General features: G+C 48.4%; 2 protein-coding genes across 3 annotated transcripts in view; one reads left to right on the top strand and one right to left on the bottom strand.

Annotated features, from left to right (window-relative positions):
* LOC116951403 (protein flightless-1 homolog) overlaps nt 1-10,057 on the top strand; it is a 32,592-nt gene extending 22,535 nt beyond the window's left edge. Inside the window, exons 22-30 of one of the 2 annotated variants that reach the window (XM_032969953.2) lie at nt 252-391; nt 1,952-2,243; nt 2,384-2,538; nt 4,399-4,459; nt 5,446-5,574; nt 6,141-6,247; nt 6,827-6,932; nt 7,152-7,217; nt 7,635-10,057. In XM_032969953.2, the coding sequence (XP_032825844.2) occupies nt 252-391; nt 1,952-2,243; nt 2,384-2,538; nt 4,399-4,459; nt 5,446-5,574; nt 6,141-6,247; nt 6,827-6,932; nt 7,152-7,217; nt 7,635-7,769 (1,191 nt within the window). In that variant the 3' untranslated portion in view covers nt 7,770-10,057. Of the gene's footprint in view, nt 1-251; nt 392-1,951; nt 2,244-2,383; nt 2,539-4,398; nt 4,460-5,445; nt 5,575-6,140; nt 6,248-6,826; nt 6,933-7,151; nt 7,218-7,634 lie in introns of those variants that run through there. The other variant, XR_004404232.2, reaches the window with a different exon arrangement.
* A 441-nt stretch (nt 10,058-10,498) lies between these two features.
* Nucleotides 10,499-23,340, bottom strand: EIF3L (eukaryotic translation initiation factor 3 subunit L). The gene is made up of 15 exons (XM_032969969.2): nt 23,063-23,340; nt 20,937-20,979; nt 20,035-20,248; nt 18,672-18,751; nt 18,419-18,480; nt 16,635-16,704; nt 15,981-16,054; nt 15,537-15,708; nt 14,605-14,759; nt 13,549-13,719; nt 12,674-12,807; nt 12,079-12,252; nt 11,319-11,508; nt 10,881-10,961; nt 10,499-10,760 (listed from the first exon to the last, which is right to left on the bottom strand). Exons 1-15 carry the CDS (start codon nt 23,084-23,086, stop codon nt 10,710-10,712), a joined length of 1,695 nt encoding a protein of 564 aa, XP_032825860.1. The 5' UTR covers nt 23,087-23,340; the 3' UTR covers nt 10,499-10,709.
* Nucleotides 23,341-24,049: the final 709 nt, after the last annotated feature.

Genomic DNA, 24,049 nt, shown 5'->3' with positions numbered 1-24,049 from the left:
TCTCTGGCTCTCACTCACACTCACTCACTCTCTCGCTCTCTCTCACCCACTCTCTCGCTCTGTCTCACTCAATCTCTCACTCACTCTCTCTATCGCTCTCACTCTCTCACTCACTCTCTCTCACTCTTACTCTCTTTCACTCAATCTCTTTCTTTCTCGTACAACATGTCGCAGTATCGCCAGATCGTCGCAAACCTGGTTGTAACCATGCAATGCCGCTTTCACTGCGGACGCCACCCCTCCCCCCCCAGGCCGAGCAGCTGATGGAGGAGTGGGGAGATGACCTGGATGGCATGGAGGCCTTCGTCCTGGAGGGAAAGAAGTTTGTGCGTCTCCCCGAAGATGAACTGGGCCACTTCTACACACACGACTGCTACGTCTTCCTATGCCGGTGACCACGCCATCGCCATCTGATCTCTGTTCTCACCCAGCTGGCTCTGTGGTCACCCAGCTAGCAATGTTCTCACCCAGCTGGCCCTGTTATTACCCAGCTAGCAATGTTATTACCCAGCTAGCATTGTTATTACCCAGCTAGCAATGTTATTACCCAGCTAGCAATGTTATTACCCAGCTAGCAATGTTATTACCCAGCTAGCATTGTTATTACCCAGCTAGCAATGTGATTACCCAGCTAGCAATGTGATTACCCAGCTAGCAATGTTATTACCCAGCTAGCAATGTTATTACCCAGCTAGCAATGTTATTACCCAGCTAGCAATGTGATTACCCAGCTAGCAATGTGATTACTCAGCTAGCAATGTTCTCACCCAGCTGGCCCTGTTATTACCCAGCTAGCATTGTTATTACCCAGCTAGCAATGTGATTACCCAGCTAGCAATGTTATTACCCAGCTAGCAATGTGATTACCCAGCTAGCAATGTTATTACCCAGCGAGCAATGTTATTACCCAGCTAGCATTGTTCTCACCCAGCTGGCCCTGTTATTACCCAGCTAGCAATGTTATTACCCAGCTAGCAATGTTATTACCCAGCTAGCATTGTTATTACCCAGCTAGCAATGTTATTACCCAGCTAGCAATGTTATTACCCACCTAGCAATGTTATTACCCAGCGAGCAATGTTATTACCCAGCTAGCAATGTTATTACCCAGCTAGCATTGTTATTACCCAGCTAGCAATGTTATTACCCAGCTAGCAATGTGATTACCCAGCGAGCAATGTTATTACCCAGCTAGCAATGTGATTACCCAGCTAGCAATGTGATTACCCAGCTAGCAATGCGATTACCCAGCTAGAAATGCGATTACCCAGCTAGCAATGTGATTACCCAGCTAGCAATGTTATTACCCAGCTAGCAATGTTATTTCCCAGCTAGTAATGTGGTTACCCAGCTAGCAATGTGATTACCCAGCTAGCAATGTGATTACCCAGCTAGCAATGTTATTACCCAGCTAGCAATGTGATTACCCAGCTAGCAATGTTATTACCCAGCTAGCAATGTTATTACCCAGCTAGCAATGTTATTACCCAGCTAGTAATGTGATTACCCAGCTAGCAATGTGATTACCCAGCTAGCAATGTTATTACCCAACTGGCCCTGTGATCACCCAGCTCGCAATGTTATTACCCAGCTAGCAATGTGATTACCCAGCTAGCAATGTTATTACCCAGCTAGCAATGTAATTACCCAGCTAGCAATGTTATTACCCAACTGGGCCTGTGATCACCCAGCTAGCGAAGGTGCACACTGCACTATGCACCTGGTGAACCGGCCCTGTTGCCCCCTCTTTCATCAACCCGCTTTGACCAGCGTGGTGAAGAATAGTTAAACAAACCCCCATGACCAACAACACGGCACGGGGGGGAGGCTTTCATCCGACAGTGGATCGACAAAAGTATTCAGTCATTCTTGCTATCAGTACCTGGAGATAACTGAAGATATTCCCTCGTTTGCCCCCCCCTCCCCCTCCCACCACCGCTCAATTTGACAGGTACTGGATGCCCGTTGAGTACGAAAACACGGCAGAGGAAGGAGGCGAGGCCGGGGTTGCAGGGGAGGCCGGGGCGGGCGCGGCTGACGCAGGGGGGGAGGCCGGTGAGACCGTGGAGCCCAGTGGGGCTCGGCCGGAGAAGTCGTCGTTAGCGGCGGCCACAGGCGTGGAGGAGGACATGCAGTGCGTGGTGTACTTCTGGCAGGGCCACGATGCCTCAAACATGGGCTGGCTCACCTTCACGTTCAGCCTGCAGAAGAAGTTTGAGAGCCTGTTCCCCGGCAAGCTCGAGGTGGGGGGGGGTGGCTGACATCTGCACCGGAGATTTCAGCTCGAGATTGCCTTCGATGTGATGGTCATCATCATCACCACCATCTTCAAAGCTGTGTGCTAATGCGTCGCGTGAGTGACGCTTTGCGCGCGCCTGTGCAGGTAGTGCGGATGACGCAGCAGCAGGAGAACCCCAAGTTCCTGTCGCACTTCAAGAGGAAGTTTCTGATTCACCGGGGCCACAGGAAGTTCACGGATAACGACGCGCAGCCGAGTCTGTACCACGTGCGCAGCAACGGCAGCGCGCTGTGCACACGGTAGGAGCTCAGCGCCCAGCTTCATGCAACTCCCCCCCCCTCCACCACCTTGCCGCCCTGTTTTTCCGCTGCCACTGCATTCACGACTAGAACGTCGGCCCTGCTTTATGGCCGTTTTGCTCCTTGGAATTGACCGTATTTTCCAAATTATAATGCACTCCGGACGTGTAGGACACACCAACCGATTCCCTTTGGGGTTAATGTTGAAAAAGAAAAAGTGCTTTATGATCGGGAGAATACGTTGTTACGGAGAGACATCGTTCAGATGATGATCACGCACGCTCTGCTTTAAAATGGGCAGAGATGCCTTCCCCGGAAGATAATTCTGAAAGCCTGGTTAGTCGTGCTCTTCTCTACCCCATGGGTGCTAATGTACTACTACGGAGTCTAACCATCTTGCGGAAGATGATAACTGCGAACGCAATCAGAGTAGAACCCCTCTTAACGACGGTAATTGGTCCCACGAAACCGGTCGTTAAGTGATTTGGTCGTTAAGCAAGCATAGGAAATACACGTTGAAGGCTTAATTCGTTCCGATAGCATCGAAAGTTTACCTTTTTCACACAAAAAACGCGCTTTATAATTTTTAAACAATCGATATGAATACATAAACATATCAACAACATTATAAACACATAATATTAAAATAAACATAGTTAAGCAATTCATTTATTAATATTTACTGTACGTACAGCAGCCTGTCCGTTAACAGGGAAATGGTCGGTAAGGGGCTCTATGGAGGCTTGTCGTTAAGTGAATTGTTAACATGGGTGGTCTACTCTACATTATACACTATACTATATACTACATTACTCTACACTACACTATACACTACATTATACACTACTATACACTACACAACTATACACTATACCATACACTCCACATTGGGCTCTATGGAGGCCCATCATTAAGCAGTTATTCTTAGACAGGGGTGGTCGTTAAGAGGGGCTCTACTGTAAAACGCATATGATGCAGGCTGACGACGTATATTCTCCGGATAGTAAGACTAAACCCCCCCCCCAAGACTTTTGCTTTCAAATACCGGTGGGGGGGGGGGTGGAATTGCAACTTATAATCGAGAGAATACGCTGGCAACCTCCCTGCGGTACGATTGCACTCGAGACCTCGTGCTCGCACGGCGAATGCCTCGGCACTCTGAGCGGTCCTCGCGACGATGCTTTCTAATGTACGCAACCAATGAGGGGGGGGGGGGGCTATGGTGAGTTAGCGGTGGGGCGGTGGGGGGGGGCAACCATCTAGGCCACACTGACATTTGGTCTGAATTTTACGTATTGTGAAATTATACTCTACGGACAGCCTATGGCTTCTTGTCACCACACTTTATGTACGAAATACACATTTCGTACGTTCGTATGCTTTCACGCGAATCTGGTTGCGAGGATTGTTCCCCACCTCACCCGGTGAGTGAGCCAAAACATTAACGATTTGGCGCGTTAAACGCTTACACGCCGTGGAGATTTAATTCGGCTGCGTCAGATGGTGGAGGGGTCTTACCAACACGAATTTGGTCAAGACCATTCATTACGTGGGCGAGCTCGCGCAAACGTCAATCATGAATTATATTCCACACGCAGTTTTCGCGATACGGCAGTCTGCCCTTGTCGTTCTCCTGGTGCCTCATGCTACGGCTGACGGTGGTGACTTCCTATAACCTCCGGATGGGAATTGTAATTTCTTCTCTCCTTACATCAGTTTGCTCCGTCTTGCGTTCTCTCCGCCCCTCCCCTGTCTTTTGCTTGCCTACGGTGCTGCCTTGTGTCTTGGCCGTCTGACCGGTCACTGCCCGCGCGTCTCTCTCTGCCCCGCGATCCGGACCCATCCCCTCTGCCTGTGCAGGTGCATTCAGATTAATACTGATGCTGCCTTTCTCAACTCTGAATTCTGTTACATTCTCAAGGTACTGTACTGCCTCTACGCCTTACCTGCACTCTCGACTTTCTGTGCCCGGTCTCATTTCAGCACTGCCTGTTTTCTGCACCGATTGGAGAAGAAAATTACAAGGCGCAGTATAACGGCGGATTAATTACCAACATCAACCTACGTTTGGCTGTAAATAATCGTAATATATGACACTGATAATACTTGCGTTCATACTGCGTCCGTAACGTAACAAAACGTCTTCGAGCACATTGTGTGTTTGGCCTAGGGGACCACTGTCGTGGTCGCTGCCCACCACCCACATTCTCATTGGCTGCTGACATTTGGGCTACGCCCATTTCAAACCTTTATAAAGAGTTTGCCTTGGAAGCTAAACCCCCCTTTTCCTGATGATGACCGCTTGTGTTGCGATCAAAATGTCGTAGTTTTTTTTGTTATTTTCTTTGAGCCTATCTACGTGACTTTACCGAAAGACCCGAAGAATATGAATTCCTGCAGTCACGGAAAGCTTTAAGTCAAGATTTTGCTGTTGGTTGTTCAAAATTTTTGCGAGTAACTTTTTTTATATTCGCACCACGACGCCGAAACAATGATGGCCTTACCCTTTTTCAAACAATATCACGGGATCTTTTAACATCCACCGGGGAAGAGGCAGCTGTGTGTGTTGTGTCGTTCATACAGCCCCAGTATTAACCAGGGAGCGCCGCTGAGCTCGAACCACGAACCTCGGCAACAATCGGGAAAGGCGCCGCCATTATAGGCAGCACTGCGGCAACATCCATTGTGGTTCTGTACTCCTGCCCCCCCCCCCACCACCTTCACCACAATGTGCACTGGACCACCGTGGTGAAGTATGGTCAAATACCACGAGGGCAGCCGTCGTCCCTGACAAAATGGGCCGTACGTGTACGTCGGGTTGTGAAAGCAGCTTCGAACGTTGCCCCGGTCAGCGGCGGCGTTTTTGGCTGGGGCTGACCCCTCCGCTGCGCTGCGTCCGCTGTGCAGGTGCCGTTTGGCAGCGAGGACGGCCCAGGGATGGTCTACGCGTGGGTGGGGCGGGGGGCCGCGCCGGACGAGGCTCGGCTCACGGAGGAGATCATGGGCAGCATGTTCCACGCCTCCTACAGCAAGCAGGTCTGCGAGCACACACACACACAAAAACACAAAGATACAGATTCCCCTCCCCCCCCGCCCCGGTATAGCCTTAACTGACTTTTTGGGCAAGTGCTGCTCGCGAGCGCCTATGAAGGCCAGCACGGCACACAAGGGGGTGGTGGGTGGCCAGCATCACGCCTGGCCGCTTTTGTTTCCCTAGTGGCGATGTTTACACATCACACCAGGTACTCATTTGAGGCCGAGTCGACCTAGGGAAGACCCAGGACCGGTTAAAAGATTCACCGCTGATATTGGCCATGAACGGGACTCGAACTCGGGTTGCCGGGTTTGTAGCACAGCGCGCTCACCGCTTGGCCACACAATGATCTGAACGCTTGTGTCGTGAAGACCCTCACAAGCGGGGGTGACAGTATTACTTGTAGAAACGATTGAAGGTGGAGGGCAAAATGAAACTGCACCATAGTTATCAAATACGATCTGGGTGAGGGTACGGAGAAAATCTATTTCGCAGAAGGAGAGGAATAATAGGAAGCTTTTAAATCATGAGTTTGAACAGAGGGACCGGTTACCTCCGCGGAATGCAGGTGATCAACGAGGGAGAGGAGCCGGAAAACTTCTTCTGGGTGGGGATTGGCGGTCGGAAGCCATACGACCAAGACGCCGCTTACATGCGCACGGCACGTCTATTCAGGTGCGGTGCTGCTGCTGCTGCTGCTGCCCCTCCAGCGTGCACACTCCCTTCACTCGCACGTTCAGGTGCGGTGCCTGGCTCCTTTCACTCAGACACCTGCGTACTGCTACCTGCTGTGTGTATCCTTCCCTTTTTACAAGTTGCCTCCTATCTTATTCTCTAACCTCTGTGGAGAATGTTGCTCGCACCAGCCAGCGTGGCCCCGCGGTAGCGTTTTCGCGGCTCATTGCAGAGGCTCGTGGTTCAAATCAAGCGGCCTGCCCGGTGATTACTGCCGGTATAATAACCATAATAATAATCTATACCAGCCTGGCTTACAGTGGACATTAAAGATCCCGTGAGGTCATTTGCAAGATTAGGCCTGTGGTCGCACGAGGTTCCAAATTAGAAAATTACAACGCACTCAATTGGGTATTATACAGAGCAATCATCGTCCTCTCTCCTGGCAGACTAATGCCCCGGGTCACTCTTGTACATTAGACCATCCTGGTCCCTTTGACTTCTCAGCTGGTTATTAAACGCCGTAGAATGGGACCGTCATCTTCCATCCTTCTGCCCGTGGGGGGTTGGCGCATGCAGGTGCTCCAACGACAAGGGCTACTTCTCCGTTTCCGAGAAGTGCTCCGACTTTTGCCAGGATGACCTGGCAGACGACGACATCATGGTGTTGGACAATGGCGACGAGGTACGTGCTCACGCACGCACAGACGCACGCACAGACGCACGCACATACAAACAACAAGACAAAGATCCCACATATAGCCTTAACAGACTTTTGGGGTAAGATCTGTTAGCGAGCACCTATGAAGACTGGCACGATAAATGCATCCTCCGATTAGCGTGGTTGGCTTACGTACGGTATGAATCTGCACACCGCACTCACCTTGATTTGCTTGCCTTGCAGGTGTACATGTGGGTGGGCACGCAGACCAGCCAGGTGGAGATCAAGCTGGGGCTCAAGGCCACACAGGTACGTGGCGGCCGTGCCTTAACCCAGCGAACAGCGCGTGTCGGTGATGGGAGCTGGCCTATTGGGGGCCCTAAGCAGACAATCTTTGGGGAGAGGGGGGGCGAGGTCCCCCTTGTAATTTATAAAATCCTCGTGAGATGACAAGAAGGGATTTGCTATCATTGCGCTTGTTTACGTCAGAAAAGCCTCACTAAAATCTCGGGACTCTTATTCAGGAGGGTCCTACGAAGTTTTCAAGGTCGGGTAACATCAGCCATATCTTTGCGGTGATCACGTTAGAAATATTGTTTGGGGGGGGGTGGGGGGCGGACGTTCTGTGCCGCTGTTAAAAGTCGAGCTTCGCCAACATCACTGCCCCATGGAGCTGTATTGCCTCTTATGTAAACGGACACCTAGCAAAGGCCCCGTTTCTTACAGGTCTACATCCAGCACATGAAGAGCAAGGAGGCGGAGAATCCACGCAAGCTGCGCCTGGTGCGCAAGGGCAACGAGCCGCACATATTCTCGCGCTGCTTCCACGCCTGGGTGCCCTTCCCCAAGCCGACGAACTGATGCCTTCAGTGGCAAGTGACGGTTGCCTACTCGCACCTCTATAAACGCCCCCTTTCGTCGGCAGCCTGCAATAACACCCGCCCCCAAAGTAAACAATTTAAACTAAGCTAATTGAAACTATTTAATATTTTAGCAGGTAAGGCCCAATGAGCTCTACTATAAATAGCTCTTTTTCAGAAACGGCCCGGCCACAAATGATAGTTCAACGAAAGTGGCTTGTTGTGTGGAAATTTATAGCAGCCAAATACTCTAAATGCACGTTTATTCTAAATGTGGAGGGAAAAAACCAGAGGACCCGGAGAAAAATCCATGTGGCCACGGGGAGAACATGCAAACTCCAAATATACAGGGGTCGGGATCGAACCCACGACCTCCTGCATACCAGGCGAGGGAGTGAACACCTCGCCACCACGGCACCTTTTGCATGTCTGAACAAACCATAGCTGTGTGCACACGATTTGCTGTTGGTGTAACAACTCCCATTGTTCTGACTTTGGTTGAGTGATGGTGGCAGGAAATGGCATATCATCAGATATTATTTGCCACACGCAGTGCATCTCCCATCAATATGTAGAAATCTCAACGATGTCATTCCATTTGAGACCAGTTGAATAGCAGCTTTGACGGAAAGAAAATATGCGTTTAGTTCAAATGATATAATTTCTGCCTGAATGCCTAACAAGATCAGCTTAAACTTCATGAAAAGCAGATTGCAGCATGAACCAAAGCATCCATGCAAATATTTTTTGTTCAGTTACATCGTTGGCGGTAATGATGCAGCACTGATGGGAGTTCAGTTTGGCCGAATAATCAGTGAAATCCAGAAAAAAACTTGCCAAAACATCCTCCTTGTAGCCTGCTCTCAATCTCAAAGTAGTACAGCTATGGACGCATCTAGGCTCCAATGCCCCGACACACCCTTGCAGCGACACCTGGTTGTCGACACCACTCAGGAGTGTACTCCCGAGTGCTCGACTCTAAGAAATTAAATCCCAGGATTGGATAATCGTGGATCCATATTTGCACTGGTTGTTCACGAGATATTTTTTTTTTTTAATCAGAATTCGGTCCACACCTAGTGAACACTCCTCTGCACTAAAGCAAGTCAGTGACCCAAACTCTTACTGGATCTAAAGCAGGTTGATTCTTAAATTCTTGTTCCTATCAAAGCTGTATTAAATGCCAGGTTTGGAAAACCCAGAGGTCCGAAGGCTGGCATGGGTTACTGAGGCTAAGTGCACAAGCATAGGCCACAAGGACAAACCACACGGCACAGGCCAGCTGATACCATATGTGGGATAACAAGGGTGGTCAGCGAGATATTACATCCGGATTGACGTTTCACCATTTTGGACACACGAGAATGCTTCTCATATCAAGTCCGTGTCCTTAACAATGGATTGAAACCAACCGGGATACATTACACCATCGATTAATATCGATCCTCAAGATAGTGTATATCGAATGGTGTTAAGCATCGATGTTTTTCAATTTGCGTACATTATAATTGGCCGTCACCTCTGCAGCCACTGGAGGTGTTACCATTCGAAAAACGTGTTATTAAAATCAACATTTGAATGCAATCACAAACACGAATTGTGAGAACTCATGGAGTCCATTCCACCACTACTGAATTCATACCAGAACCTTGTCTGCACTCGATTCCAATGAATGAAAAGGCAATATGAAATCGAAACCTCTTAGCAACTTTGTCACCTAATTTGTAACATCAGCAGTCACTAGATGTGCACTGGTGTTGGTGCAGCTTTATTTCATATCTGCACTTGATGTTCACCATTACAGATTTCACGGGAACATTGGTTCTTACCGATCGGCACCAACTAAATCAAACTTAGCCTTGCACAGGCCGACTCAAATTGTAGTTTATTACCGAAACAGTATTGTTCAACTATGACAGTGGCTTTCTTGACACGTTAAGTATTCATAAGGCTGTAGTCTCCTAAGCCTTGTCTAAAGAACAGCCATATTAGCTGCCTGAATGTGTGTGTGTGCTTCTCTGTCGCAGCAGAGCTCCAGCTGTGCTTCTGCCCAGCATTTCAATCGAGCAATGCGACCACATTCACGTTGTAAGCACCATCGCATAATGAATTTCAACCAGCCAATTTGCCTTTTTTCCCTGTTCTCTCTGCAAGTCGTACACGAACCGGCGTTAAGCTCGATGGCTGTCAAATGTTTCATGTGTGTCGTGCAGTAGCGTCTCCGGTGTTGCTATTCTACGGTAGGTGGTCACCACTCTTAATAAAAAGGATGGCTTCCATGGAGAATAAGCTGTCCTTGCAGTTACGTAACAAAGATCCTCCCCCCCCCCCCCCCCCCCCCCGTCACATAGCCTGAACAGACTGTTGGAGCAAGGGCTGCTGGCGAGTAGCACCTATGAAGGCACACAAGGGTTGTGGGGTGGCCAGCACCATGCCCGGCCACCTTTGTCTCACTAGTGGTGGTATTTACACATCGCACCAGGTACTCATGTGAGCCTGAGTCGACCTCGGGGAGGTGTCCAGGAGTGGTTCAGATAACTTTCACCGGTGTTGGGCGCGAGCACGAATCGAACTCGGGTCGCTGGGTTCGTAGCGCGGCGCACTAACGGGTGCTGCTCCCAACTTCAGTTACACACAATGACACACGCGTGGAAATAGGCACAGACACGCAGATGAACCAACACAAACTTGAGACCAACAGACCCACAAGGAAAGAAAACTGAACTGCCATTTCAATTATCACCTTTTTTTTTATTCCAATGGACAATGGGGTAAATTTACAAAAGATCGATGCAAGCAATTCTGCAAAAGGTGGTTCCGAATTAATTGTTTGGGCACATGTCCATCAGAAACGCAAATTGCCAAGGGAATGTTACATTCGGCATCTTCGCACGTCGTTTTCCCGAGGAAGGTGATGCGAAAGTGGAGCGCGCGGGGCAGCTTAAACCCGAGCCGGTTTCTCGGTCCCCAGTTTTTTCAGCCCTTTCTTGAGCTGAGCGGGCGAGAAGAACAAAACGACCCAAACGTTTACATCGCGTTCACAACAACCGCGGGGGGGGGGGGGGGTTTCGCACGAGGTTTTGTGTCGACTCGCGAAAAAGGTCGCTTTTACCTCCTCAAACTTGTGTATCTGCCGAATGAAGAAGTCGCCGTAGCGGCGAGCCACCTTGGTGTCTGCGATGTGGATCATGTCCTGGTTATAAAACACAAGTTGACGGAACATAAAATGCATAAGCTGACGTCACATTCACACACGCCCAAGCGGCCACGATACGGGCACAAAATCATCACAAGCGCGTACATTATACCGCACGTAGCACACCAAACTCAATTCCCGGAGGGAGAATTCCATGCAATAACCTTAACTTCGTTTTAGTTCACATTCCCCATGCTGGGGACATGTAATTCCCAGTATGGGCTCCCCGATCCTGCTTAGCAAACCAATGTTAACCCATTTTAACCTGGTGTTGACAGGATACAAATCAATAAAAAGAAATATTTGGGTTGGAGTTGGAAGTAAACAAAGCACATCACGCCCTCACGCAATCACCTGGTCGATGTAGAAGTCCACCTCGGAGGACGACTGGAACTCTCCCTCCAGGGCCGAGATGCCGCTGGTCCACACCAGGTTTTTCATCTTGTGCTTGAAGACGAGCAGCTGGATCCTGAACGCCTCCTCCGACATGTCCAGGAAGCCGGCCAGCTTCTGCACCGGCATGGTGGTGTAGAGCTTCAGGTAGCTGCGAGGAGTGGGGGGGGGGACGGACACACACACGCGCAATGTTACTGTCTTCGCGCACACACGCTGCCTGGCTCCCAATATAACATCGTCCAGAACATCATGGTGGGTTACCAAGAGTCATAAAACTATTTTTTTATTCTCTATATGACAATTATCGCGATTATCAGTTCACCTTGACTTTGCAAATGTAGTTTGCATCTGCATTGTTTCATCAAACCTACGTATTAACATTATACAGTAAAACCTTGGATTGCGAGCATAATTTGTTCCGGAAACGTGTTTGTAATCCAAAGCACTCGTATATCAGTTGTCATCACGTGACGCTCGGCAGACAAAGCGTATACGTACTACTTGTATTGCAAGACCCTCGCTCGTTCATCAAATTAATATTTATTTAACATTTTTGCTCGTCTCGCAAAACACTCGCAGACCAAGTCACTCGCAATCCGAGGCTTTACTGTACATTTTTTTTTTTTTTACAATTGAGAACCAAATTAGTGCAAGGCTGCAAACAAAGGTTAAGAACCACCGACCTCGGCCGACGAGACCAAGCCGCGGAGAGCGTCACCTGCGCATGTTGGAGATCATGCTCTGCTGCTGCACCTCGTCCATGAACACCTTGAGCTGCTGCATGTAGGGCTCCTTGTGGTAGGTGCCCGTCACCAGGTCGTAGTTGGGCACCACGGGCGAAAGGAACTTGGGGCACGCGAAGCTGAACAGCTCCTCAAACAGCTGCTGCTCTCTGCATGACCAAAAGGCGCATCGACGTCAGCCGCTCGCAATCCACGTCTGGATGATCAACGTCCATCTCTATTAAAAAACTTCTTTTTTATTTTACCGGGTAAGGCCCGCTTGACCTACACCGCTATTTTTCAGAGGCGACCTGGCCACAAATGTTAGCTCAACTAAGTGGCATATAATGTGCAAATGTATAGCAGCGAAACACTACACGCATGTTGTTTCTAGTTGTGGAGAGAGAAAAATCCACGCGACCACGGGGAGGAACATGCAAACTCCCAAATAAACAAGCGTCAGGGGTCGGGATCGAACCCACGCACCTGTATAACAGGCAAGGGAGTCAACAGCTTGCCACAATGGTGCCCCTGTGCAGGATACAGGTAGGGGGGGGGGGCGTTCTTTAGCTGGGAGTGGACACGCCGTACCCTTTCTGCATCCGCAGCATCTTGTCTCCGAGCTTCTCCCGCAGCTGTGTGTGGATGCTCTCGTCGATGCGCATGGGGTACAGGCTCAGGGTTATGGCCAGCAGATTAAACACCTGCTCGTTCTGCTTGTTCACCTGTAACACGCACACGCGCGCGCACGCACGTGTCAACAGCCACAATTTGCACGCTCCCAATGGGGTTTTTTTGTTTGTTGCCAAGAAGGATTCACTGCTTTCAATCTAATCTCAGCCCCATAATATAACTTGCCGAGAGGAAATCATTAAAGGTACTGGCAAAAAAAGTTGTTTTAGGAATTAAACCAAAAAAATATTCCATGGCCATTATTGCTCGAGAGAGTAGCAAGAGTGCGCAGTAATCGGGATGTACAATCGAAATCCACTCGCAGCTGGTCCTGGGACCGAGAGCGAGATACAACACTGCCCACTCAGTTGCTCAACTTCTGGCGATCCAAGTACAGATAACGATGGCAATGAAGACGAAGGGATTACGCAACTGTTCCAACTGTGCATACATTCGGCGCTTTTGTCAATCGACTGCTGGATGAGGGCACCACCACGCCTTGCAGGCCCGCGAAGAGTTATTTGACCATAAATCACTGCACTACTCCGTGCCCGTTGGTGAAAGCGGAGGAGCAGACGTAGCATAGAATTACAGAACAGCACTATTCTGCTGCATTTCCCCCGGCAGCAGCCTACAACGCCGTGCGTTTCATGCACCTCACTTGCCCATCCAAGCACCGTCTGGGCTAGAACCTGCTTTAGCTTTCGAGAACCAACGAGAGACCCGGGGGGGGGGGGTGGGGGGCAGCACGTGTTGGGGGCGATTTGCAATCATTTTGGGCACCGTGAGATTACCATCTCGTATTTGTAGCTGGAGCGCTGGAAGAGGCCCTTGGTTCGCTGGATGTAGAGCAGGATGTTGGCGAAGATGCGGATGGCGTCCTGGTAGCGCCGCATCATGAGGTAGGCGAAGCCCACGTAGTAGTAGGTGGTGATCTGGCACTCGGGCACCCGCGAGTACATGCTCTGTACGGAGACACACGGACACCCAAGGACCGACCCCAGTCAGCTTGGCGAGGCACAAATCGACTCGCCGTCAAGTTTGACCCGACGGGTCGACCCCATCATCTTGGCTGGATCGGACATCCCCCCCCTCCCCCCCCTCCCCCCCCTTCGCTGGCAGCTCAGTTAAAGCAAACCGACGGACCAAACCCTCGGCTTGGGTTGAGAGCACTATGTGTGGAAAGTAGTGTAGCTGCTCGTCCGGGGATTGTGCTGGCCACACCACTACCTCGTGTGCACCAGGCCGGCCTCAAGCACTCATTCCCAGCACCAGCCCCAAGGAGTCTATTCAGGGAAGTCTTTGCTTTTTCTTTCACTCATCGTGTTGTACACGTGGAGGTGAGATGTAGTAGGATAAGCATTAATTGTTCCCCCTCTGATATTATTCTACGCAATGCTGGCATTTGTTGGTGCACGGTGTACTTGCCATTGTGTAATAAATACATAAATCTATTGGCAGGGTGGAAAAGGCGCAATATATCGTTCCTTTCATCACCATGCAATGCTGCTTCAGAATACACTGAGAAATGGCTTTTCTTCTGAGTAGCCGCATGTTAACCGATTGTACATCAAGGTTAATCTAAAGTCAATGCTAAAAACGCTATCCTCTATTGCCGTGTTCTGTTCAAAGTAGACCTGTAACAATGCACCAATTAAAATCAACCAATGTTCATGGTATGTGCATAGAATCACTTGGCTAAGAATCGATAATTTTTCTCTCTATCCAAGTCATACCGTGAATTAAGTATTTCGCGAAGAATTTATCAAACGAAGCAAATTTGGACCGTTAAAGAGCGTGAACGGATGACCCGTGGTGAACCGAGTTCTTTGTTGTTGATCCGTCCTCACCTTCTTGTTCAGCTCGATGTTCTCCAGGACCTTGATGGCCTGGTAGTAATCGCCCAGCAGGGAGTGCAGACGCAGCAGCCCCACCAGACTGAAGTAGCCCAGCATCTTGTAGAGGGAATGGCGGCCGTAATCACCAGCCACGCTCTCTGGGTCGCCTGTGTCCCAACGCACACGAACGCGAGCAAGCGCGGTCCGGGTTTAAGTCGAAGAGCAAATGAGCGAGGATGTGTGTTTTTCTGCAACCGTTTGTGAACGGGCCGAGACCATCATCTCCTTGCCGATCTCATCATGGAGCATAAACAATCATCATGCAAACTACGGTCATCCTCGCAGCAGCGGCTTTTGGCTAACCATCGAACAAAGGCGGTCACCACATCACGCGCTTTCAGATGCGCTTCTGCGGCCGTCTGGAACGCTATTCCATCCGATATTAGGAAGCCACTGGAGCTAGATTGCAAACTCGTTTCTTTAGAACTGCTTGTTGTGTTTAGTTTGTTGTCCTTTACCCACACCTCCGATTAGCACGGTGATGGATGTAGGTCGGTAAAGAGTGGTACCAAAAACTGGTTCAGATATCACTCACCACTGGTGTCACCCACGGCTAGGAATCAAACTAAGATCGCCGTGGTCATAGCGCAGAGCAGCTAGCCCAGGGGTCGGTGACCAAAATAACAAGAATTGGAAATGGTTTTTCTAATTCGATAAAAAAATGACCTCGATATATTAAGAGCCGCAACGCACGTGAATACAAGAAAGTCGTGAATAAGTAACGTCACGAAGCAGTCCTTAAAAGAGCCACACGCAGCTCCGGAGCCGCACGTTGCCACTGTGCCACCACCGGTCCTCCTCGCTTCACAGCATCGCGTATCGCCGGCAAAAGTTCAAAACGAATCGGCGGCGGCGATGGCGGTTCGAGCTCGCGTGCCGCTCACCTCCGCTGGTGTAAACCTCCAGCTGCCGGTTGATGTTGGACTTGTCCACCAGGGAGTGCAGCACGTTAAGCACGCTGTGGACGTTCCAGATCTTCGGGTTGGTGCGCAGGAACTCGATCTCTTCCTCCGACTTCTTGGCCATCTTGCAGCGGTACTGGCTGAACGACTGGAACTGTGCGCGCGGAGAGGAAAGAAAAAAACCGCCACCGTTAGTTTCCACGCAATCATGACGACCGGTCGAACGCTGTCGCGCTCTGTATTCGGTTTTCTCTCGATTGTAGGGCACACTTTTGGTTCCGATATTTTAAAGAAAAAAACATTTAGGGTGTCTTTTATAATTCATAAAATAGATCGTCTGCCATCACCAAACATTCAGAATAAGCGTCCAATAGACACCTCCCCTCATTTTAAACTCGTACCGAAAACACAAATGAGCAGTGGTACCTGGTAAATGAACTCATCAATTATGTCCCACAGCCACTGGTTGGGCAGCTCCAAGGGAACTGGACCTTCAGCGTCTGTGCGAACGAGAGAGAAGGCAGCAACGATGAGGGTGCTGCAAGTTCCTTGTGCCGCTCATTTGCGGCGAGTGTGGTCACCCGGTGCTGTGTGCTACGATACCGGCGAGTTCGATTCACGGAAACGGTTAACATGATTGGCGAGCAATATCTGAACCAGTTCTGGGCCTCCCCTAGATCGACTCGGCCTTAAATAAGTACCAGGTGCAGTATGTAAACAAAAGCACTGTGGAGACGAAGGCTGTTTGGGCATTGTGCTGGTCACACGATTCCATCATGCGCCATGCAGGCCTGAACAGAGGCTTGTTAACAGCACTTGCCCCAAGACTATATTAAGGCTTTAAGTAGCATTTGCCTTTCCTTATTAAATGCATCTTAAGAGGGATGGCTCCACTGAACTGTGTTGTCCAGCTCTCTTGTAAGGTTCACCCTTTCTGCATATACACACAGACATTTGCCTATCACCAGCAATTGCATCCACATTATACCATCAGCTAATGTATTTGGGGAAGCCAAGATTGCTCCGTTATTTCCATGCATGCTACAGTGCATATACCACTGTTTTTGCACAGAAACTTACTCAGAATGTAGTTGAAGAGGTTGCAGTAGTTGTAGTAGGACTCAAATCGCTGTTCCAGAGTGGGACCTCCCTAAAGGTGCACACACTGCACGTTAATAATGGCTCAAAGGGCAGCTCAAAAGTCACATCTTACAGAATCATGTGGACTCCACAATGGTAACCCTTTAGGTGTACGTACAGCTTAGCTTTATCCGCTGCAAAATAGCTCTTAAAAACTTGAATCGAGTTAATTTATCATGCGGTCCTGTTTATCTTTAATGGCTCCATGCCAAGTAGATCCAACAGCTGGCTTAGGATCCTCAAGATGAACGCACACATGGTGATGCCATTAAGTTGCCGAGGTGGTCTGCTCAAATTTCGTTTGTTTAGTTTATTTTGAATTACACCGTGAGCTAAGAAGCTCTTGAATCGGGTTTCAACGAAAACATCGGTTTCTCCGCCAAACATAACAACGTACTTAACAGGTCGCAAGAACAATAGATATAAAAATACATAAGAAAAAATGGCAAACCACATCATGTTAAGTATATTACAAAATGATCTTTTAAATATTGAACTAAAGTGAGCATTATGATTAAAGAACATGTTACAAATAAGACATACAAACGCAAATGGTAACAAAGTTTCCCTGAGAACACATCAAATTTCAAGTTACAGGAATAATGACAATCACGATATTGCACCGAGTAAAATAATGAAGTATCTACAGAAAGTCCTCTACTTACGATGGAGATGCGTTACGACGACCCCATCGTAAGTCAAAAATATCGCAAGTCAAAGATGGCCTAGCCTTCCCAGGAGTCTTAAAGAATGGTGATAATTTAGCAAAACAGAGCAATTTACAGTACCGTACTGTATAAACTATACACCGTATTTTTCGATTTAAAGCTTTCGTGACTGCAATGATTCATCTTCTTTGGTTCTTTCGGTAAAGTCACGTAGAATGAGAATAAAATAATAAATTGATAAAATAAAATAACACAATAATATTCTCACGACGTTTCGGCCACAACACAAGCGGCCTTCATCAGGTGAAGGGACGAGACTGTCTGGTAGGACAGCGCTGGAGTGAAAGAGCCACGTTCAGATCACGGCCTTTAAGCTGTGTGAGAGGAACAAAGCGCCCTCAACTTCGTGATCTGAACGTGGCTCTTTCACTCCAGCGCTGTCCTACCAGACAGTCTCGTCCCTTCACCTGATGAAGGCCGCTTGTGTTGTGGCCGAAACGTCGTGAGAATATTATTGTGTTATTTTATTTTATCAATTTATTATTTTATTCTCATTCTACGTGACTTTACCGAAAGAACCAAAGAAGATATACACCGTATGTATTTATTAATTACAATACTGTATTGCACAGTAAAATGTAAAGCAAAAAACAAGGTAAATTCTTAGCCTACCTATATGAACTGCAATTTAATAGAAAGGCGGGAGATGCGTACATCCCAGCAGCGTCCCAACGTACAGTATCGTACCTCGTACGCTGCTGCGTTTGCCTGCCGCGTGAAATTTAAAATATTTTACAATTTTGTCGTATCGCTATCGACATCGTAAGACCGAAATATCGTAAGTCGGACCATCGTAACTCGGGGACTATCTGTATATGTGACGAAACATAGTCCATAAAGGCATAAAAAACACAAGAGGTCACAGGCAAATCATGTTCACACATCATCTAATAGTTTATGCAGCGGCAGCTTGGCAGGAATGATTCCCGCAGTGAAATGCCGCAGTGCGCGTCACAAATTTCCACGAGAGGGATGGCAATTGTTCAAAAACCTTACCTGCACCTTGGCGTAGATGTGCCTGTAGTAGAGCTCTTTGTAAAGAATCAAGAACACGGGATCTGTAGAGAGGGATTTTTTTTTAAACAAACAGCAGCCAGTTAGCGTCGGCAATAAACCCTAAAATGTATTTTCAGATGCGTTAGAATAAACCCCGCGCGGGTGACGTGGTTGGCCCCTCCGATGGTGGCCCACTTCATTATCACTTCCCGGCCTAAAAAAAAGCATTTGGGGAGTGTGGCTGTGGCCTCACCGTTCTGCACGTACGGCGCGATGACATCCGACTCCGGCCACGTCGAGTTCCGGAAAAATCGCTCCGTCAACTTATTCCAGCTGTGAAACAGAACCAGCAAGTCACTAATCTGCTGCAGTACAAGCAGTGATTAGCCACACGTTAGAACACTGCATCTATTCCAATGCGGTCGTTGTTAGGAAGAGGGGCACTGTCCTAAAGACCTAAATAATAATAAAAACTCACCACATTCGATAATAGTGGCCTTAAAAGAAAGATAATATTTTGCAAGGTTTTTGACACTAACCCTTCTTCATAGCACATACAATAAACAGCACATTTTACGTGTCCATCTGTGAGTCAGTCTGTCTTACGGTCGCTGCTCTTAAAGTAATGTTTATAATCGAGAAAGCGCTCCTGATATGTTATTATGAATAACCTATTACTTCTATGCACAATCTATGACTTCTGCCCTCTATCCAATTGGTGGGTGCCAGTCACTCGTGCAATGCAATTTGTTTTATTCAGGGCTGTAGTTTAGAAACAATATATTCCCTTCAGAGTGTATCCTTCAACTACTTCCTGTCCGCATCCTTAAAACCTTAACCATCCTCCCCCTTCCTAACCTCTCCCCTCCCCCTTCATCACCCTTCCTTGTCATCCCTTCCGCTCCCCAACACTCAAACGCCATCCCTTTTCCCCTATAAAATCCTAGATAAGATCCATAGGCCATGCAAGTAGAGGCTTGTTAACTCATTTGAGCGTTAAGGCAGTCTGTTAATGAGGACAAAATAGTAAAGTTTTGTCAGTCTAATTTTTATAAAGGACAGTAAAAAAATGTTCTTGTTATTTGTCACACTATCTTACCATCCCATAAGAGGTTTTTTGGGTTAGATCGCGTAAATATATGTCGTTAAAACCCACCACCACCCGACACAGCCAACTAGTACGCGTCAAGATTTAACTTGTAAGGGGTTGTCACGTAAACACAACGTGTGGCTCTCCAACACACCGGTGTGCTGTACTAGTATTGAATTGACATGTTCTGTTTACGTGACAAATCCTTACTAGTTGGCTGTGTCAGGTGGTGGCGGGTTTTAACTACACATTTATATATTTACACGATCTAACCCAAAAAAACCTCTTATGGATCATATTGGTCGCGAAAGCCTACGTGTTAAACTATCTTACCAACATCTTCATTCGAGCACATCGCGTAATGAGACGTCATCCAGCAGCGTTACCAACCGGGCGCAATGCAAATCCTTGCAAACCATTAACTTAACGGCCATAGCACCAACCGCTATTGGTGTTTAGTCCCACCCTGGTGGTTAACGCTGCCGTGGTGAACGTGCGAGAGAGAGGGGGAGGCCGCGGCGCTCACTTGTTCTCATAGATGTTCTGGATGTCGAAGCGCTTCTGCTCAATGCTGTCGTTGGGCCCGCCGTTGGAGGTGATCTGGAAGGCCTTCAGCTCCATGAGCTCGTGCACGGTGCGCTGGAAGTACTGCACAAAGTCCTTGATGACGTCGGGGACGATGTAGGCCATGCCTCCACCCGAGCTCTGTCGCTCGAACGCGCCGTCCTGCCTCGGGTCACCTGGCGGTCCGAGTCGCGGCGGAGAGGATTAGCGGCGTTGATCGCATCCGGCACGTGGCGCAAACGGCGAGTTATTAGGCCGCGTGAATGAATGTATACATTGATAGTCAAAGGCCATCAGAGTTATAACAAGATTATTTTATATAGGACAGGTAACAGTCCAGCCATGCCATTGCTTGGTGCAAGGGCTTCGATGAGAGGAAGGCTCGACAGCCCCTCTAGAAGGTATCCTGGGGTTTACTCATCCATGCTGGCCAGATGTCTTGGATGAAATTTTATACATGAACTGTATGTCAGTGTATCAAGATTCAAAATAATTCAACACCTTAATCATTAAGATTGCTTTGCGAAAACATGTAGAACAATGAGCTCTGCGCACTAAGGGTAAGGATTATCCTGAGCTTTAATATTGTTACAATCAGTGATATGCCATTTATATCGAGGAAAGGCTCAGTCTCAATATTATATGCAGGAGTGATCTACATTGCCTGGCCATTTTTATTTTAAAGAGTGTTGTGTGTGGGACTAATTCAGGAGTACATGTAGAAAATGCATGAACACATGAGGATACAAGTCCAAATACTAACTAACGTAGTGCCATCAAAATTAAGGAAGTATCTATTCGTGTCCAGCAAGAGTTAAAGGGTCACATTTTGTGTACTAAGTATACTTAAGGGCCCAAACTTACCCGTGTGCCCTTCCTGGTCTGGGAAGTAGCCATAAGGATCAACCTACAAACACATGCACACACAGGTAAGTGAACATACAAATGAGGTATACATCTTATAGCACGTGAACATGAGATTTCTAAGCACAACAATAACGTTGATGGAAGAATGTTTTAAGCAACTGAGAACGTCCAAGATAATATATTTTTTAAAAACCCTTCAAGCACCATAAAAGACGCCCACAGATGAGCCGGTCATCAACATTCACTGTGGTTTCCCCACACTGCTGACACGACGATAACTTATAAATTTTGATTAAAATTTTGATTTAGAGCTTTCGTGACTGCAGGGATTCATATTCTTGGTTATTTCGGTAAAGTCACGGAGAAGCTAAAGGGGTCAAGAGTTCAATCTCCGAAAGCTCACGACCATGCCACGGGCGCCCGCACACACACACACAGTCCCAGCCGACATGAAGTCGTGTGCACTGCCAATGGTTCAAGTGGAAACACCGGTCGCAAATGTGGGCCTCTCAAACGCCGAATCTATGACGTGAAAACATCAGCAACAGATGGTATATGATCGCCAATGTAACCGACATTGATACCAACCCTGACTCAACCTCAACACAAAAAAAAAACTGACTAATAACACAAACCCTAACCCCCTGATACAAATCCCAATTCTGACTGAAAACCCACGATTCCAACACGAACCCACGCACATTATGCCTGACACAATCATAACCCTGATCGCAACCACGAACTCAAACCGTATTTCGATTTAAAGCTTTCGTGACTGCAATGATTCATCTTCTTTGGTTCTTTCGGTAAAGTCACGTAGAATGAGAATAAAATAATAAATTGATAAAATAAAATAACACAATAATATTCTCACGACGTTTCGGCCACAACACAAGCGGCCTTCATCTTAAAAGCCGTGATCTGAACGTGGCTCTCACTCCAGCGCTGTCCTACCAGACAGTCTCGCCCCCTTCACCTGATGAAGGCCGCTTGTGTTGTGGCCGAAACGTCGTGAGAATATTAGTGTTATTTTATTTTATCAATTTATTATTTTATTCTCATTCTACGTGACTTTACCGAAAGAACCAAAGAAGATCAAACCGTATTACCACACCTTCAACCCGATGGGGGGGAAAAAAGAACCCCCTATATCCTGACCCCAAACTCCACGCCTAAACCATGGACACGCTCATGAACCAAAACCCTGGCTCAATCCCGTGTCAAACCCTGCCTCAAGCACCGACCCAAACTCATCCAGACACGAACCCTCACTTTAACCAGAGACAAAGACCGCTCGGTCACCGACTACGATTACTACTACACACGCTCATCAAACTCCAAAAGACACCGCCAACACATTCACGTCTACGTAAGAACATTTGTTATCACGTACGCGCATTGATGATCACACATTGAAAGTAGGCTCTCTGAAACAACAAGTACGTTTTGAGTCGGTTGCAGAACTGGGCTCAGAATCGGGGATCAATTGATCCCGGACACGAGCTGCTGGGGTATACGCGATTTACGCAATGGACAAGAGACGCCAATGCACGTTTAAAATACAGCACCATTTAAAATCGCCTCGCAACAGCAGCAAAACCACATTCGCCGGTAACACTGCTTCTTCTGTTGCCGCTCCTAGCGTCAGCTCGACGTACTCGTCTTCTTCGAACGGCTGATGTTAGACGCAACGACAGTTTAACATCGAGGTCGTGTCTTCTTTCGGTAAAGTCACGGAGAATGAGAATAAAATAAAATAACACAATTAAATTCTCACGACGTTTCGGCCACAACACAAGTGGCCTTCTTCAGGTGAAAGGAACAGACCTGTCGGGACGAACAATGAAGCTCTGTCGTCCCGACAGATCTGTTCCTTTCACCTGAAGGCCACTTGTGTTGTGGCCGAAACGTCGTGAGAATTTTATTGCGTTATTTTATTAATTTATTCCTTTATTCTCATTCTACGTGACTTTACCGAAAGAACCAAAGAAGATGAATCCTTGCAGTCACGAAAGCTTTAAATCGAGGTTGTGGTTGTTGAGCCACACCAAAGCGCAGCTCGACTGGGCTAGGCCTAGAGTCGAGGCCTTCGCCGAGGTAGCAACGTCCCGCGCTGTACTCACATCGCTCTCCAGTTCTTCATTCATCTTTTATCGGTGGTGGTGGGGGGGGGTGGGAAGTTACAAATTTGGAGTCAAATGTGAAAAGATAAAACTTTTAAAGTGGAAGAAATGTTTGGGAAACAACCAGAGATAATAATTAACGGCGGCAACGACTGCGGCCTTCACAGCGACGCGCCCTGGCCTCGCCTACACGTGGCGCCCGCGGGAGCCGGCGACGGCGCCCCGCGCGGCTCAAAGCGGAAAATTTTCCAATCGCGAAATTCCAACTGCGGCTGTTGCGTTAAAGGCCCCCACCCTCCCCTCCGTGCACCCTCCCCTCCGTGCACCCTCCCCTCCGTGCACCCTCCCCTCCGTGCACCCTCCCCTCCGTGCACCCTCCCCTCCGTGCACCCTCCCCTCCGTGCACCCTCCCCTCCGTGCACCCTCCCCTCCGTGCACCCTCCCCTCCGTGCACCCTCCCCTCCGTGCACCCTCCACTCCGTGCACCCTCCACTCTCCATCCCTCCCTCCACTCTCTCTCCCTCCCTCCACTCTCTCTCCCTCCCTCCACTCTCCATCCCTCCCCTCTCCATCCCTCCACTCTCCATCCCTCCCTTCACCTTCCCTCCATCCCACCCATCCACCTTCCCTCCCTCACTTCTCCCTCCCAATGCGGATAACGGTACAAAGTGTCAATCCACTGCTGGATGAGAGCCTCCCCCACGCTGGGCGACAGTGCGGGTCGGTGGGTGGACTGGTTCACATAATAAATTTTCAGCCGAACCGTGGCTGGGCATCGAACTTAGGTGATCAGACGTTTCCACCGCTCCTCCCAGCCACGCCTAAATACAGGGTGCTTCAAAAAAAATGTTAACGCTTAAATAGGACTATCGTTTTTAATGGAAAAAGAACAGAAAATATACACTGTAACATAACAAATGTATGCCAATAGCTTGAAACAAAGTAAAAAGAGCCTCCACTTGTTCGCCATAATTGTCAACGCGTGCC

Source organism: Petromyzon marinus, chromosome 43, assembly GCF_048934315.1.
Source record: "Petromyzon marinus isolate PM22_M1 ecotype Great Lakes invasive population chromosome 43, UKy_Petmar_22M1.pri1.0, whole genome shotgun sequence".
In the NCBI taxonomy this organism is placed as follows: domain Eukaryota; kingdom Metazoa; phylum Chordata; class Hyperoartia; order Petromyzontiformes; family Petromyzontidae; genus Petromyzon; species Petromyzon marinus.
Note: the sequence above shows the minus strand (reverse complement) of the source record. Positions and strands in the feature narration are given on the sequence as shown.

Coding starts and splice junctions, on each gene's coding strand:
- EIF3L (XM_032969969.2), bottom strand. CDS start 23,086: ATGAATGAAGAACTGGAGAGCGAT. Junction 11,509..12,078: donor ATGATCTCCAACATGCGCAG/GTGACGCTCTCC, acceptor CACTCCTCGCAG/CTACCTGAAGCTCTACACCA. Junction 10,962..11,318: donor TGGACTTCTACATCGACCAG/GTGATTGCGTGA, acceptor TTTTATAACCAG/GACATGATCCACATCGCAGA.